Here is an 11,691-nt window from a genome sequence, read left to right on the forward strand (position 1 = left end):
CTGTTAATTAAGCAGAAAGTTATTTGTGAGACCTAACCAATTAATTTAAAAACACACCAGCAGTCAGCGGTTTAGTGTACATTTATGAAACTACTTGGAAATGCCAAATTAATTCGTATGAATTGAAACGTTGATTGTCATCTTGAATAAATAGACATTTATAGCCAGAAAAGAACAAATATTAAGCTACTGGATCAAACAGTTGTTGGGCAGTATTTTCTGTGAAATTGAAAATTTTGGTTTGCGTCTGTATTTAACTTCAGACCCCTTCAGCCGCTGAGAAATCGTTCAATTGATATTTATCGCACCGATCTTATGTAAGATGGGGGAAAAAACTACAGGCCGCTTATACGGATACTGGCGACTCACATGACGCGCGTCATTAGAACGAGACCGGAAGTCATTCTGGATGAAGCGAATTCATGAAACCTGCAGTAAGGACTTAGCGGTTAAACGGTAAGTATCATTCGGTTTAAATTAAAAGAATTCGTTAAATTTGCTTTGCGATATCTTCTGCTTCTAGTGTCTCGACGATATGTTATTGTTTTATCTGCGTACTAGTGTTTTTTTCCGCCTGTCTCACGGCAGAATTCCCCGTCAGCAAGCCAACTAAGACATTCAGAAATCTAATGACATTAAGCTGTTAGCTTCATTTTATATGCTTGCTGTTCGTTAACCTGTTGATCATTGTTGTCCTAACTCCTAACGTATGTTTCCTACATACTTCTCTAAACGGACAGTGTAGTTTATGATGTCAGCCTATCCCAAGAACCACAATCCTTTCGCCGCCGACGATGATGAGGAGGATGATGGGGTCCAGGATTTCGGGCGCGGCAGGGGCTATGAAGACTCCGCGGATAGCCACATGAGCGAAGCCGAGAGGCGCCAGAAGTACCTGCAGCAGGAGGTTATGAGGACAGCGCAGTCGGCAGTCGACAGCAGCCAGCGATCCTTAGGGCTGATTTACGACTCGGAAAAGATGGGGATAGACACTGCGGAGGTATGGGGCGCGATCACGTCTGGATAGCAAAATAAGATGTCTGACGCCGAAACACTAAGAAGTCCTATTAGGTTCTTTGTGCGTTACATAATTGTGTGTTTATTATAACGATAAGTGTTTTTTTTCCTTCAAACATAGTAATCTCAGAAGGGGGCGGGTTCTCTTTGTTTTTTTTATGGGAAATTAATGAAAAATCGTTTATTTAAGACAAGGACCTGAAACCAAACCTTGGGAACTGAAACTCGACTACAGTTCAGTTTCACCTGAGGTTTTCTTCTAAAATACAGTTAAAACAATGCTGATTAATCATTTTCTTTATTTAGGTCGTGTAGTAGAAGCATTGACGGTAGTGTGCATCTGGTCTTCAGATTCTAGCTTCTTTGCTGATACATCATTCTAAAGAATTATCATTCGGTTACTGTATTATTGTGAGGTGCAAGACAACAACTGTTCTTTCCATTAAGAGCTGGGAATACTTGTCTCTGCTCTGCACCTGTTCAAAATTGCGTTAAAGAAGCAATTGTGGTAATTAGATGGTAAATAATCTTATCTATGAGTCTATCAAATGCTTTTTAAAATCTCAAACACATGCAGAGTCATGTCAGTAATACTGAGGATCAGGGTTGAACATTTGTGCTCTTCCATATATTATAAGATTTTCTTATTCTATATACAGTGGCCTCCAGAGTCATTGACACCCTTGGTAAAGATGCGTAAAAAACATTCTGAAAAATTGTGTTTGCAGTCAATTAACTTAACTGAGAAAAGGTTTAATTGAAGAAAAATTATTAGTATCAAATTTATTTAACAGCATGTAATAGAAACATGTTCCCATTTATACTTTATGTTCTGCTGTGTTTAGAAACTCTTAAGCGATCATCCGTTGTTTACTGTTTCATTGGAGGGATATATGTGACGTGACATAAATGCCAAATTCCATAATCATTCATCTGCATGGAAAAGAGTAGAAAATACACAAATGAAATGAGACAACAGTGTGTTGACCTTCATAACTGACGCAATGTTTTTCAATAACCTTTCTTACTCCTCTTTGTCAAGGTTGGCAGTAATTCTGGAGGAACACTGTAATAGTGTCTAATGATGATCAAACCACCTTACATACTACCAGTGCTTGCTAAAATGGTGGGATTATAAATGGCAACGCCTCTGAAAGCCCGTTAAAAGTGAAATGTTTCTTTTGGCTAAACACATGTGCTCTGCATTCCCTAGGAACTCAAACGCCAAGGTGAGGTTTTGAAGAGGACAGAGAGAATGGTGGACAACATGGACGAGGATCTGAAGACTAGTCAGCGACACATAAACACCATCAAGAGCGTCTGGGGAGGCATCGTCAACTACTTCAAAGCAAAGCCAGAGCCCAATGCAGCCCCTGAGCAGCCCGTTGCATATCAGCCCAGCAGCAAGTACGGCCCTGTGACATCCAGGCTAAAAATGCTGCCCCTCCAAGTCATTCTCGGGTTGCTGTTTCACCAGAATACATTTAAAAAGACTTTTTGCGAATTTAAAATATACGTTCAATTGAAAATTATGTGAAATAACTGCAGATAGTAGCAAGATGAATTGCTGTTTTTCTGTGGGAGGACAAATGGGTGCCCTGGTGTGATTTCATCATCTTTTCCAGACTGCAGGATGCGCTCAGTCAGAGCCAAGGGCACCAAGACGAATATCAACAGAGTCACCCCAACATGAGGAAGCTAAACACTTCGGGTGGGGAATCTCTCTGGTCTGGCAGTGCTGTTACTGTGCTTTAATGGTGGTGAGATTTTTTTTTATGCCTAATGTGAACTTTGGTTTAATTTTTCTTCCAAAGGGTTTGGAGCTTCTGGGATTTCCCCTGAGGAATCTATATCCAGCCAGAATGGTTACCCCAGGAACCAGCAATTAAGAGCTATTCACCAACAACTGGATGACAATTTGGGTATGATCTTTGAAGGAAAAGGATTCTGTATCTGTCCCGTATATAATGGAAATGTCAGAATTCCACAGTTGTGGCTAATTGTGCCTGTTATTACTATTCAGACACATTTTACATTTTGTATTGCGTAATACCTCAACTGGTCCAGTAGGTGGTACTGTTGCATTGCCAGCTCCAGGGTTGTGGGCGGGTATTGACATAACTGGTACGCATTTACCTTTAAAAGCAATAAATGTAACAATCGATTGTTGTGTCAGCGTGGATACATACGTATATTATGTGCATTTGCGCCGATATGACTGGAAATTATCGTGCATTTTAAACTGTATATGCTAATTTGTACTTCATTTGTGGTATGGAGGTTAAAATGCACAGTAATTTCTTTCATATCGGCACAAATGCACTTAAAATAGGTACATATTTGCGCTGTTACATTAATCAATTGCTGCACATATTGCTTTTAAAGGTGAATGTGTATTTGCGTACCGGTTATGTCAGTCCCTGGTTATGGGTCTCAATTGTAGCTGGTTCTGTGTGCACAGTGTGCATGTTCTCAGAACAGGTTTCCACTGGGTGGTTTTCTTTCACTGTTTTTAAGCGGATGTGTAGGTGATTTGGTGTTATTGTTGTTGTTTTCCCAAAGACAACAATCCACCTTTAATAACCATGGGTAGCACACTTCCCACATTGGAGGTTCACATCCCATCCCTTGCTCTTTGTGTGGAGTTTGTGTCACGGGATACGGTCGGGCGAAGCGGGCAGAGCGAGCAAGGAGCAGGCAGGCAAGCAGGATACGGGAAAACGGGGGTTTATTAGGAGCAATCCGGGGCAGGGAATACAGGACGGCAACAGACATCAATGACGGACACTGGACTCGGGTAAGACACGGACTGATATACACAGGACTGAGCAAATGAACTAGATACAGCTGGGTACAATCGGGAGAAAACACGTGGGTAGGCAGGGGGCGTGGCACACAGGAGGAGCCAACGAGCAGGGCATGACAGAACCCCCCCCCCAAAGGCGCGCTTCACCGGGCGCGCCAGGGAGGAGGCGACAGACGGGACACGGGAACCGGGACCTGGAGCAAAAAAAACCAGAACCATCAACGAGAGACAGGAAACAGGACCGAGGCACAAAACACAGCCAGGGACAAGACAAAGGACAAAACCTGACAGAGGGTCGGGAAAGCAGAGAGACAGACCAGGAAGGGAGACACAGCGGGAACAGGAGGAACAAAGGGGCCAGGAGTGCAAGGCGGGTACACCGGGGCACAAGGAACAGAGACGGGCGGAACGAAAGGGCGAGCAGAAAACGAAGGGGCAGAGACAGGCGGGACAAAGGCAGGGGCGTAGGGAGACAAGGAGGGGGAACAAAGGGGAGCCCGAGGGAGCCCAAGCGGGTGACGGGAGGCAGCCAGAGGGGCCGCAGGCGGCCGGGAGGCCGGAGCCGGAGGGGACCTCGGAGGGGCCGAGGAGGCAGGGCGAGGGACCCGCGGAGGGGCAAGGGAGGGAGCAGGAGGGAGCACCGGGGAAGGGGACGAGGGAGCAGGAGGGGCCCACGGCGAAGGCCCGGAGGAGGGGGGAGCTGCAGCAGGCGGCGACGTCTGGGGGAGGGCCGGAGGTAGGGGCCCCGCAGGCAACCGAGGAGCCGCCGTCGGGGAGCCCGCAGGCGACCGACCAGGCTCTGGAGAGGGGAGCGAGGCGGGGCGACGAAGCCTCGGAGGGGGACCCGCAGGCGACGCCCGACCCGGAGGGCCAGGACCCGCAGGCGCCAGCCGAGCCAGAGCGCAGGCGAGGGAGGGCGAGCCAGGGGGCAGGGCGGGCGGGACCCCAGCCCTGCGTCTGTGTCCCCTTCCCCTGCGGGACACAGACAGGCCGACCCTAGGTCGGGGTCGATGTCGCCGGGGCGAGGGACAAGGGGTTACAAGTTCTGTCCCCGAGGGGTCCCATTCCAGCTCCTCCACCTCCGAAGAGGGAGGAGCCAAGATGGAGTTGTCCGGGACCACCTCGGGGACTAGGACAGGGACTGGAGCTGCTGCAGGCGGAGGGGGCGCCTCTGGAGCTGCTGCAGGCGGAGGGGGCGCCTCTGGAGCTGCTGCAGGCGGAGGGGGCGCCTCTGGAGCTGCTGCAGGCGGAGGGGGCGCCTCTGGAGCTGCTGCAGGCGGAGGGGGCGCCTCTGGAGCTGCTGCAGGCGGAGGGGGCGCCTCTGGAGCTGCTGCAGGCGGAGGGGGCGCCTCTGGAGCTGCTGCAGGCGGAGGGGGCGCCTCTGGAGCTGCTGCAGGCGGAGGGGGCGCCTCTGGAGCTGCTGCAGGCTGCCGGGGGCGCCTCTGGAGCTGCTGCAGGCTGCCGGGGGCGCCTCTGGAGCTGCTGCAGGCTGCCGGGGGCGCCTCTGGAGCTGCTGCAGGCTGCCGGGGGCGCCTCTGGAGCTGCTGCAGGCTGCCGGGGGCGCCTCTGGAGCTGCTGCAGGCTGCCGGGGGCGCCTCTGGAGCTGCTGCAGGCTGCCGGGGGCGCCTCTGGAGCTGCTGCAGGCTGCCGGGGCGCCGGGACAGGAACACGGTCAGGCTGCCGGGGCGCCGGGACAGGAACACGGTCAGGCTGCCGGGGCATCAGCCCGGAAACTGCAGGACGCTGCAGTGGGGACCTCGGCCCAGGTGCTGCAAGCCACTGCCGTGGGGGCGCCCGCCCGGGAACTGCAGGACGCTGCAGAGGGGCCACCGGCACGGGCGTTGCAAGTCGCCGTCGTGGGGGCGCCCGCCCGGGAACTGCAGGATGCTGCAGTGGGGGCGCCCGCCCAGGCGCTGCAAGCCGCCGTCGTGGGGGCGCTCGCCCTGGAACTGCAGGATGCTGCAGTGGGGGCGCCCGCCCAGGCGCTGCAAGCCGCCGTCGTGGGGGCGCTCGCCCTGGAACTGCAGGACACTGCAGTGGGGGCGCCGGCCCAGGCGCTGCAAGCCGCCGTCGTGGGGGCGCTCGCCCTGGAACTGCAGGTGACTGCAGTGGGGGCGCCTCGGAAGCGGCTGTAGCAGGCGGGGACAGGAGCGTCTCGGAAGCGGCTGCGGCGAGATCAGGAACTGGGGCGAGATCAGGAACTGGGGCGAGATCAGGAACTGGGGCGAGATCAGGAACTGGGGCTGCAGGCAATTGCTGTGGGGGCGCTCGCCCGGGAACTGCAGGGGACTGCAGCGGGGGCACCTCAGAAGCGGCTGCAGCAGGGCGGTCAGGGACAGGAGCGCAGTCAGGGACAGGAGCTGCAGGCGGCTGCAGTGGGGGCGCCTGCCCGGGAGCTGCAGCAGGCGGCTGCAGTGGGGGCGCCTGCCCGGGAGCTGCAGCAGGCGGCTGCAGTGGGGGCGCCTGCCCGGGAGCTGCAGCAGGCGGCTGCAGTGGGGGCGCCTGCCCGGGAGCTGCAGCAGGCGGCTGCAGTGGGGGCGCCTTTGCAGGAACTGGAGCGCGGTCAGGAACTGGAGCGCGGTCAGGAACTGGAGCGCGGTCAGGAACTGGAGCTGGCTGCAGTGGGGGCGCCTGCCCGGGAGCTGCAGGTTGCTGCAGTGGGGGCGCCTGCCCGGGAGCTGCAGGTTGCTGCAGTGGGGGCGCCTGCCCGGGAGCTGCAGGTTGCTGCAGTGGGGGCGCCTGCCCGGGAGCTGCAGCAGGCAGCGGCGGCTGCACGGAAGCGGGGTCCGCCGGCAATGGCGGCTGCACGGGAGCGGGGTCCGCCGGCAATGGCGGCTGCACGGGAGCGGGGTCCGCCGGCAATGGCGGCTGCACGGGAGCGGGGTCCGCCGGCAATGGCGGCTGCACGGGAGCGGGATCCGCGGGCGGCAGGAGCGGAGGGAGCTCCTCGGGTCCGGCCGTTGCAGCGAGCAGCGGAGGGAGGTCCTCTGTATCGGCGATCGCCGGTTTCCTTCTCCTTCGCTGGCGCCTAGCGGTGGCGGGAGGCGGCGCGACGTCCGTAAAAACGGACGGCGGAAGAAAGGCCTCCGGCTCCGGGTAAGGGTAGAAGAAGGGCTCCTCGTCCTCGTCCTCACTGGAGAACCAGTACTTCCACACGGGATCGGGGTCGCGTGTGGTCAGCCTCCGGGCTGGAGGTAGGGCGGGTACTTCCCTCTCATCCCCTGTCGGGAGCCAAAGCCTGGAGAGCGAGCAGGCGCCGAGACGGATCGTCTCCTGCGGGACTCTCTTCCTCCCTCTCCGCTTCTTTTTGTGGTCCGTCATTCTGTCACGGGATACGGTCGGGCGAAGCGGGCAGAGCGAGCAAGGAGCAGGCAGGCAAGCAGGATACGGGAAAACAGGGGTTTATTAGGAGCAATCCGGGGCAGGGAATACAGGACGGCAACAGACATCAATGACGGACACTGGACTCGGGTAAGACACGGACTGATATACACAGGACTGAGCAAATGAACTAGATACAGCTGGGTACAATCGGGAGAAAACACGTGGGTAGGCAGGGGGCGTGGCACACAGGAGGAGCCAACGAGCAGGGCATGACAGTTTGCATGTTCTCCCTGTTTTTTTGTCGGTTTCATTCCCATCACTTGCTATGTGTGTGGAACTTGCATATTATCCCTGTGTTTCTATAGGTTTCATTCCCATCCCTGGCTCTGTGTGTGGAGCTTGCATGTTCTCCTTGTGTTTGTGTCGGTTTCATTCCCATCCCTTGCTCTGTGTGGGGAGTTTGCATGTTCTCCCTGTGTTTGTGTCGGTTTCATTCCCATCCCTTGCTCTGTGTGGGGAGTTTGCATGTTCTCCCTGTGTTTGTGTCGGTTTCCTCCAGAGCAGTGTAATACTAAGCGGGTTTACCGGCTTAGTTTCTTCAGGCTTTTTACTGAGTTTTTCGTACTATAAATTTAAGATATTAGACTCACTTCTAATTTAATTTCTTAATTTTACGCTGCACAACTGCCCCATACCAAGCAGGTTTAAGTGCCAGCTTTTATATATTAAAACGGGTATAAGTCCTGCCCTTTCACCAAAAAACGTTGCCTACAAAAGAGCCATTCACCAATTTTGACTAAACATAGAAATAATCACAGATCAAACATCTATGAGCACTGCTAGCACGTATGGTGAGTTAAAGCCACTTTTGTTGCAGTTAGGCTATTTGTTGATCCTTGCCTTACCCTCACAGACGACATGAGCTTGGGTCTTAGTCGATTGAAGAACCTGGGACTAGGACTGCAGACAGAAATCGAGGACCAGGATGTCACACTGGACAGCCTGATGAACAAAGTGGACAGAACCGACAGCAAGATCAGAGCCACAAACCAGCAGATCAAAAATCTAAAATAAATATGCCACCCATCTGGAATAATATTCAGTTCTGCATTGGGCAGTAATAAGGATTTACTTTGTTTTTTGTTTTAAAAAAAAAAAAAAAAAAACAGGACTGTTTTGAACCACATCCTGTATTTCAAATATGTTTTATATCTTGCCTGACTTGTTCCAAAGCCAGTGAAGATGGAATTTCAAGTAGAGTGGTTATTGTCGACTTTGCTTCCATAGAGGTCCAAAGTGTGTGAAAGATGACTAAAATCTTTTATCCAATACCCATAATTTTACCTCTGTGTAAAACACTCGAAAGAAATTTAATGTAATGTGAAAGAATCACTTGTTTGGAGTTTTGTGAAATATTGTATAGCACAATGCCTTACCACTGGTTCATTATTCATATGCTTTGCAGTAGCATTATAAACTGTCATTTGTAAGTATCGCTATAAACACTTTAGTAAAGAATTACTATTTCTTACTCAGAAAGCTGAATATTCACGCTTGACATTAACTAAAGACTGCCATTACCTTATCTCTCCATATGTTATGGTCACCTGACAGTGATGATGCATCAGAAATTCTTTTGGAAAAGAAGTTGAAAATGGAAAGTCAGTTTTGACTGGAATAAAATAAGATGGATCAAAATGTCAAGATATACTGCTGTTGATTAAGCAGTAATGAGTTTGGTTTGAATACGATGTAGTACCACTAGTTGGTATTAGTGCAAAATTTTACACCGGTAAATTAACTGCTGTTGGGTCATCCCTATTGGGACCGATTTTAACACAAATGAACAAATGTAAAATGCAATAAACAATGTGATGACATAAAAGATGATCTTTAGGGGCACCCAGACAAGTCTGTTCCATGCCTCTGTGGTGTGAAGACAGTATCATCATGGTCATTCTTCAGTTCGATTTTTCATTTTCACTCCTGTATTGTTGTATAGCTAGTCCTGAAAGAGGAGGGAAAGTTCCAGAGATATTGAGGGGTGGAGTTCCCCAAAGCACCATCGGAAGTGGCCTTGTTGGTCTATGGGATCCCATGCAGCACAGCTCTGTGTAGCTGCCTTCATGTGAGCAAACAGCAGTCAGGCTGGAATTTGCTGCCTTTCAGGTCCAGTAATCCCAGAAACGACTGCCGTCAGGGTTCATCAGGCATTGGGCCAGCGGCGGCCCTTCCTGCCCTTTTGAAACATGAGTCCTGGCTCCAACAATGAGTAAGTCATGCTCAGAAGCAATGGCTGACATAAGCCCACTGCCGCCAGTGCAGCTCCTGAAATAGAGAGAAGCAAAATTGGGGGGGGGGGGGGGGGGGGGGTACTGTGCATACAGTGGTGCCAGTACAGTTGTGACCCAAAACGTGACCAGATTTTTACAAAAGTCCTTAAACTACATAGAGGAAGCCCAGTTCAGCAAAACACTATACGCTACATCTCCTTTATCTATTGAGAAATATTTTGTGAAGTATCTGAACCTGTAGGATTTTCAGTTCATTTATAGGGCAAATTAGTCTGGTGTTTCAGCCAATGGGAGGACAGTCAGGTGTGAGTGTGGGACGCCTGCTCAGAATAACATAAACCTGGATCTTCACTGACAAAGGCTGATCTTCATGTCATAGGTTAGTGAGACGTGTGCTGCACTTAGATAGAAAGACATTTTGTAGTGTTTGTTTAATTGGGTTTTCATTATCTGGTTTGGGGGCGGCATGGTGGTGCAGTGGTTCGCACTGTTGCCTCACACCTCTGGGACCCGGGTTCGAGTCTCCGCCTGGGTCACGTGTGTGGAGTTTGCATGTTCTCCCCATGTTGTCGTAGGGTTTCCTCTGGGTACTCCAGTTTCCCCCCACAGTCCAAAATCAAGGTGAGGCTAACTGGAGTTACTAAAATTTCCCATAGGTGTGCATGTGTGAGTGACTGGTGTGTGATTGTGCCCTGCAATGGGCTGGCCCCCCATCCTGGGTTGTTCCCTGCCTCATGCCCATTGCATCCAGGATAGGCTCCGGACCTCCCGCAACCCAGTAGGATAAGCAGTTTGGAAAATTGAGGGATGGATTATCTGGTTTGAGGATTCACATGAAGATCTGATGACATTTTAGGGTCTATTTATGTAGGAATCGGGAAAGTGTAACCGGTTTATAAGCTTGGGTGCGTCTCAGACTCGTGTCAGAATCACTTTCACGCCAGCAGTCAGTCATATTCTGCTTTAAAACATTATTGGCGATGCACCCTTTTAAACAAAAACTTTCAAAGTGTATGTTTTTTTACATTAACATGAATTATTGAAATATATTGTAATGGATCAAAAGCAACAGGTATGTATATTTTCAATTAAAAAATGTTAAAATTAGGAGGTAACACACATTCATATTGATTAATTTTGAAACTTCCACAGAAATACTATTTATCAAGCAGAAAGCAGGAAGTTTACATTTCTGAATATAAGCCCTTCTATCGAGTCTCCCTCTGATAATGGTAGATTTTTTTCATTTAGAGTGCAAGTACTTTTTCATTCTGCAGTGTTGTAGCTTTTTTGTCATTTAAATGAACCTATTCAAAACATCTTTATAGCTCACCTGCACATACGTGACACTGCATGCTGGAATAATGACTAAACTTGTTGCAGATGATATTAGCATTCAGGTCCCACATCTTCATCTGCTTACTGATGCTCTGCAGTTGCTTTCCAAATAAGCACAACTTAATCCGGAGAAAAGATTCATTGAAAGCCATAAAATTATAACACTTGATGCCAGGCCAGTAACGTGTGTGTCTCAAAAATGTTCATTTCACGCAAGATAGTTGACAAGCTGCTACACCGCAAAGAATGCAGCCAAACGTGTACTGATCGCTGTCTGTCTGTCTGTCTGTGTATAGGAGGCCCCTGCATTTACGCTGTAATTACTGCAACAGAAGGCTTTGCTTCTGTGGTATTTATTGACATGCCAGGAAAAAACTGCTCCACTACTATAAACATACACAGGTATCAGACTGCACACCAATACATATGCAAAAACACTGCATTTCGAATAAATCACATACAGACTGTATGCGTGATCTGTCAGATTATTATATATGCTTAAGAATAAAAATTAGGGGAAAAGGAAAAAAATACATAGAATGCCGTAACATCTGTAAGGCTAGTTGCTTTGAAATATGCGCTTCATTAATAAGGTTGTAAATGTAAATTGCTGTGAAAATGGTAAAAGGCTTTTGACGAAATGAGGAAATGGCATTAATGTCCTGTGATGGAGCTGCACTCTGCACAAAGCATCTCCTTCCTGCACCCAGAGCTGCATGGGAAATGCTGCAAGCTCACCATAATTCTGCCCTGAATAGGCAGCTTGGAAGGTGGGTGGGTAGGCAGAGAGCTGCACTAAAGCATTTAACGTAACTGGTAAGCAGTGACATTTGTTTGTTCGTTTTTATTGTCTGTATGAATTTCATAAGAAAATTAAACCATAATAAATTCTATTTGATGTCATAGTTTTGT

General features: G+C 50.0%; 1 protein-coding gene across 1 annotated transcript; it reads left to right on the forward strand.

Annotated features, from left to right (window-relative positions):
* Positions 1 to 335: 335 nt before the first annotated feature.
* Positions 336 to 8,845, forward strand: snap29 (synaptosome associated protein 29). The gene is made up of 6 exons (XM_048996888.1): positions 336 to 456; positions 741 to 1,000; positions 2,231 to 2,424; positions 2,643 to 2,728; positions 2,832 to 2,939; positions 8,061 to 8,845. Exons 2-6 carry the CDS (start codon positions 749 to 751, stop codon positions 8,219 to 8,221), a joined length of 801 nt encoding a protein of 266 aa, XP_048852845.1. The 5' UTR covers positions 336 to 456; positions 741 to 748; the 3' UTR covers positions 8,222 to 8,845.
* Positions 8,846 to 11,691: the final 2,846 nt, after the last annotated feature.

This window comes from Brienomyrus brachyistius, chromosome 2 (assembly GCF_023856365.1).
Source record: "Brienomyrus brachyistius isolate T26 chromosome 2, BBRACH_0.4, whole genome shotgun sequence".
In the NCBI taxonomy this organism is placed as follows: Eukaryota; Metazoa; Chordata; class Actinopteri; order Osteoglossiformes; family Mormyridae; genus Brienomyrus; species Brienomyrus brachyistius.

What these genes read in the sequence shown, in the direction of transcription:
- snap29 (XM_048996888.1), top strand. Translation starts at nt 749, where the DNA reads ATGATGTCAGCCTATCCCAAGAACCACAATCCTTTCGCCGCCGACGAT. An exon ending in TGGGGATAGACACTGCGGAG is followed by an intron (nt 1,001 to 2,230) that starts GTATGGGGCGCG and finishes TGCATTCCCTAG; the next exon opens with GAACTCAAACGCCAAGGTGA. An exon ending in GAGGAAGCTAAACACTTCGG is followed by an intron (nt 2,729 to 2,831) that starts GTGGGGAATCTC and finishes TTTCTTCCAAAG; the next exon opens with GGTTTGGAGCTTCTGGGATT.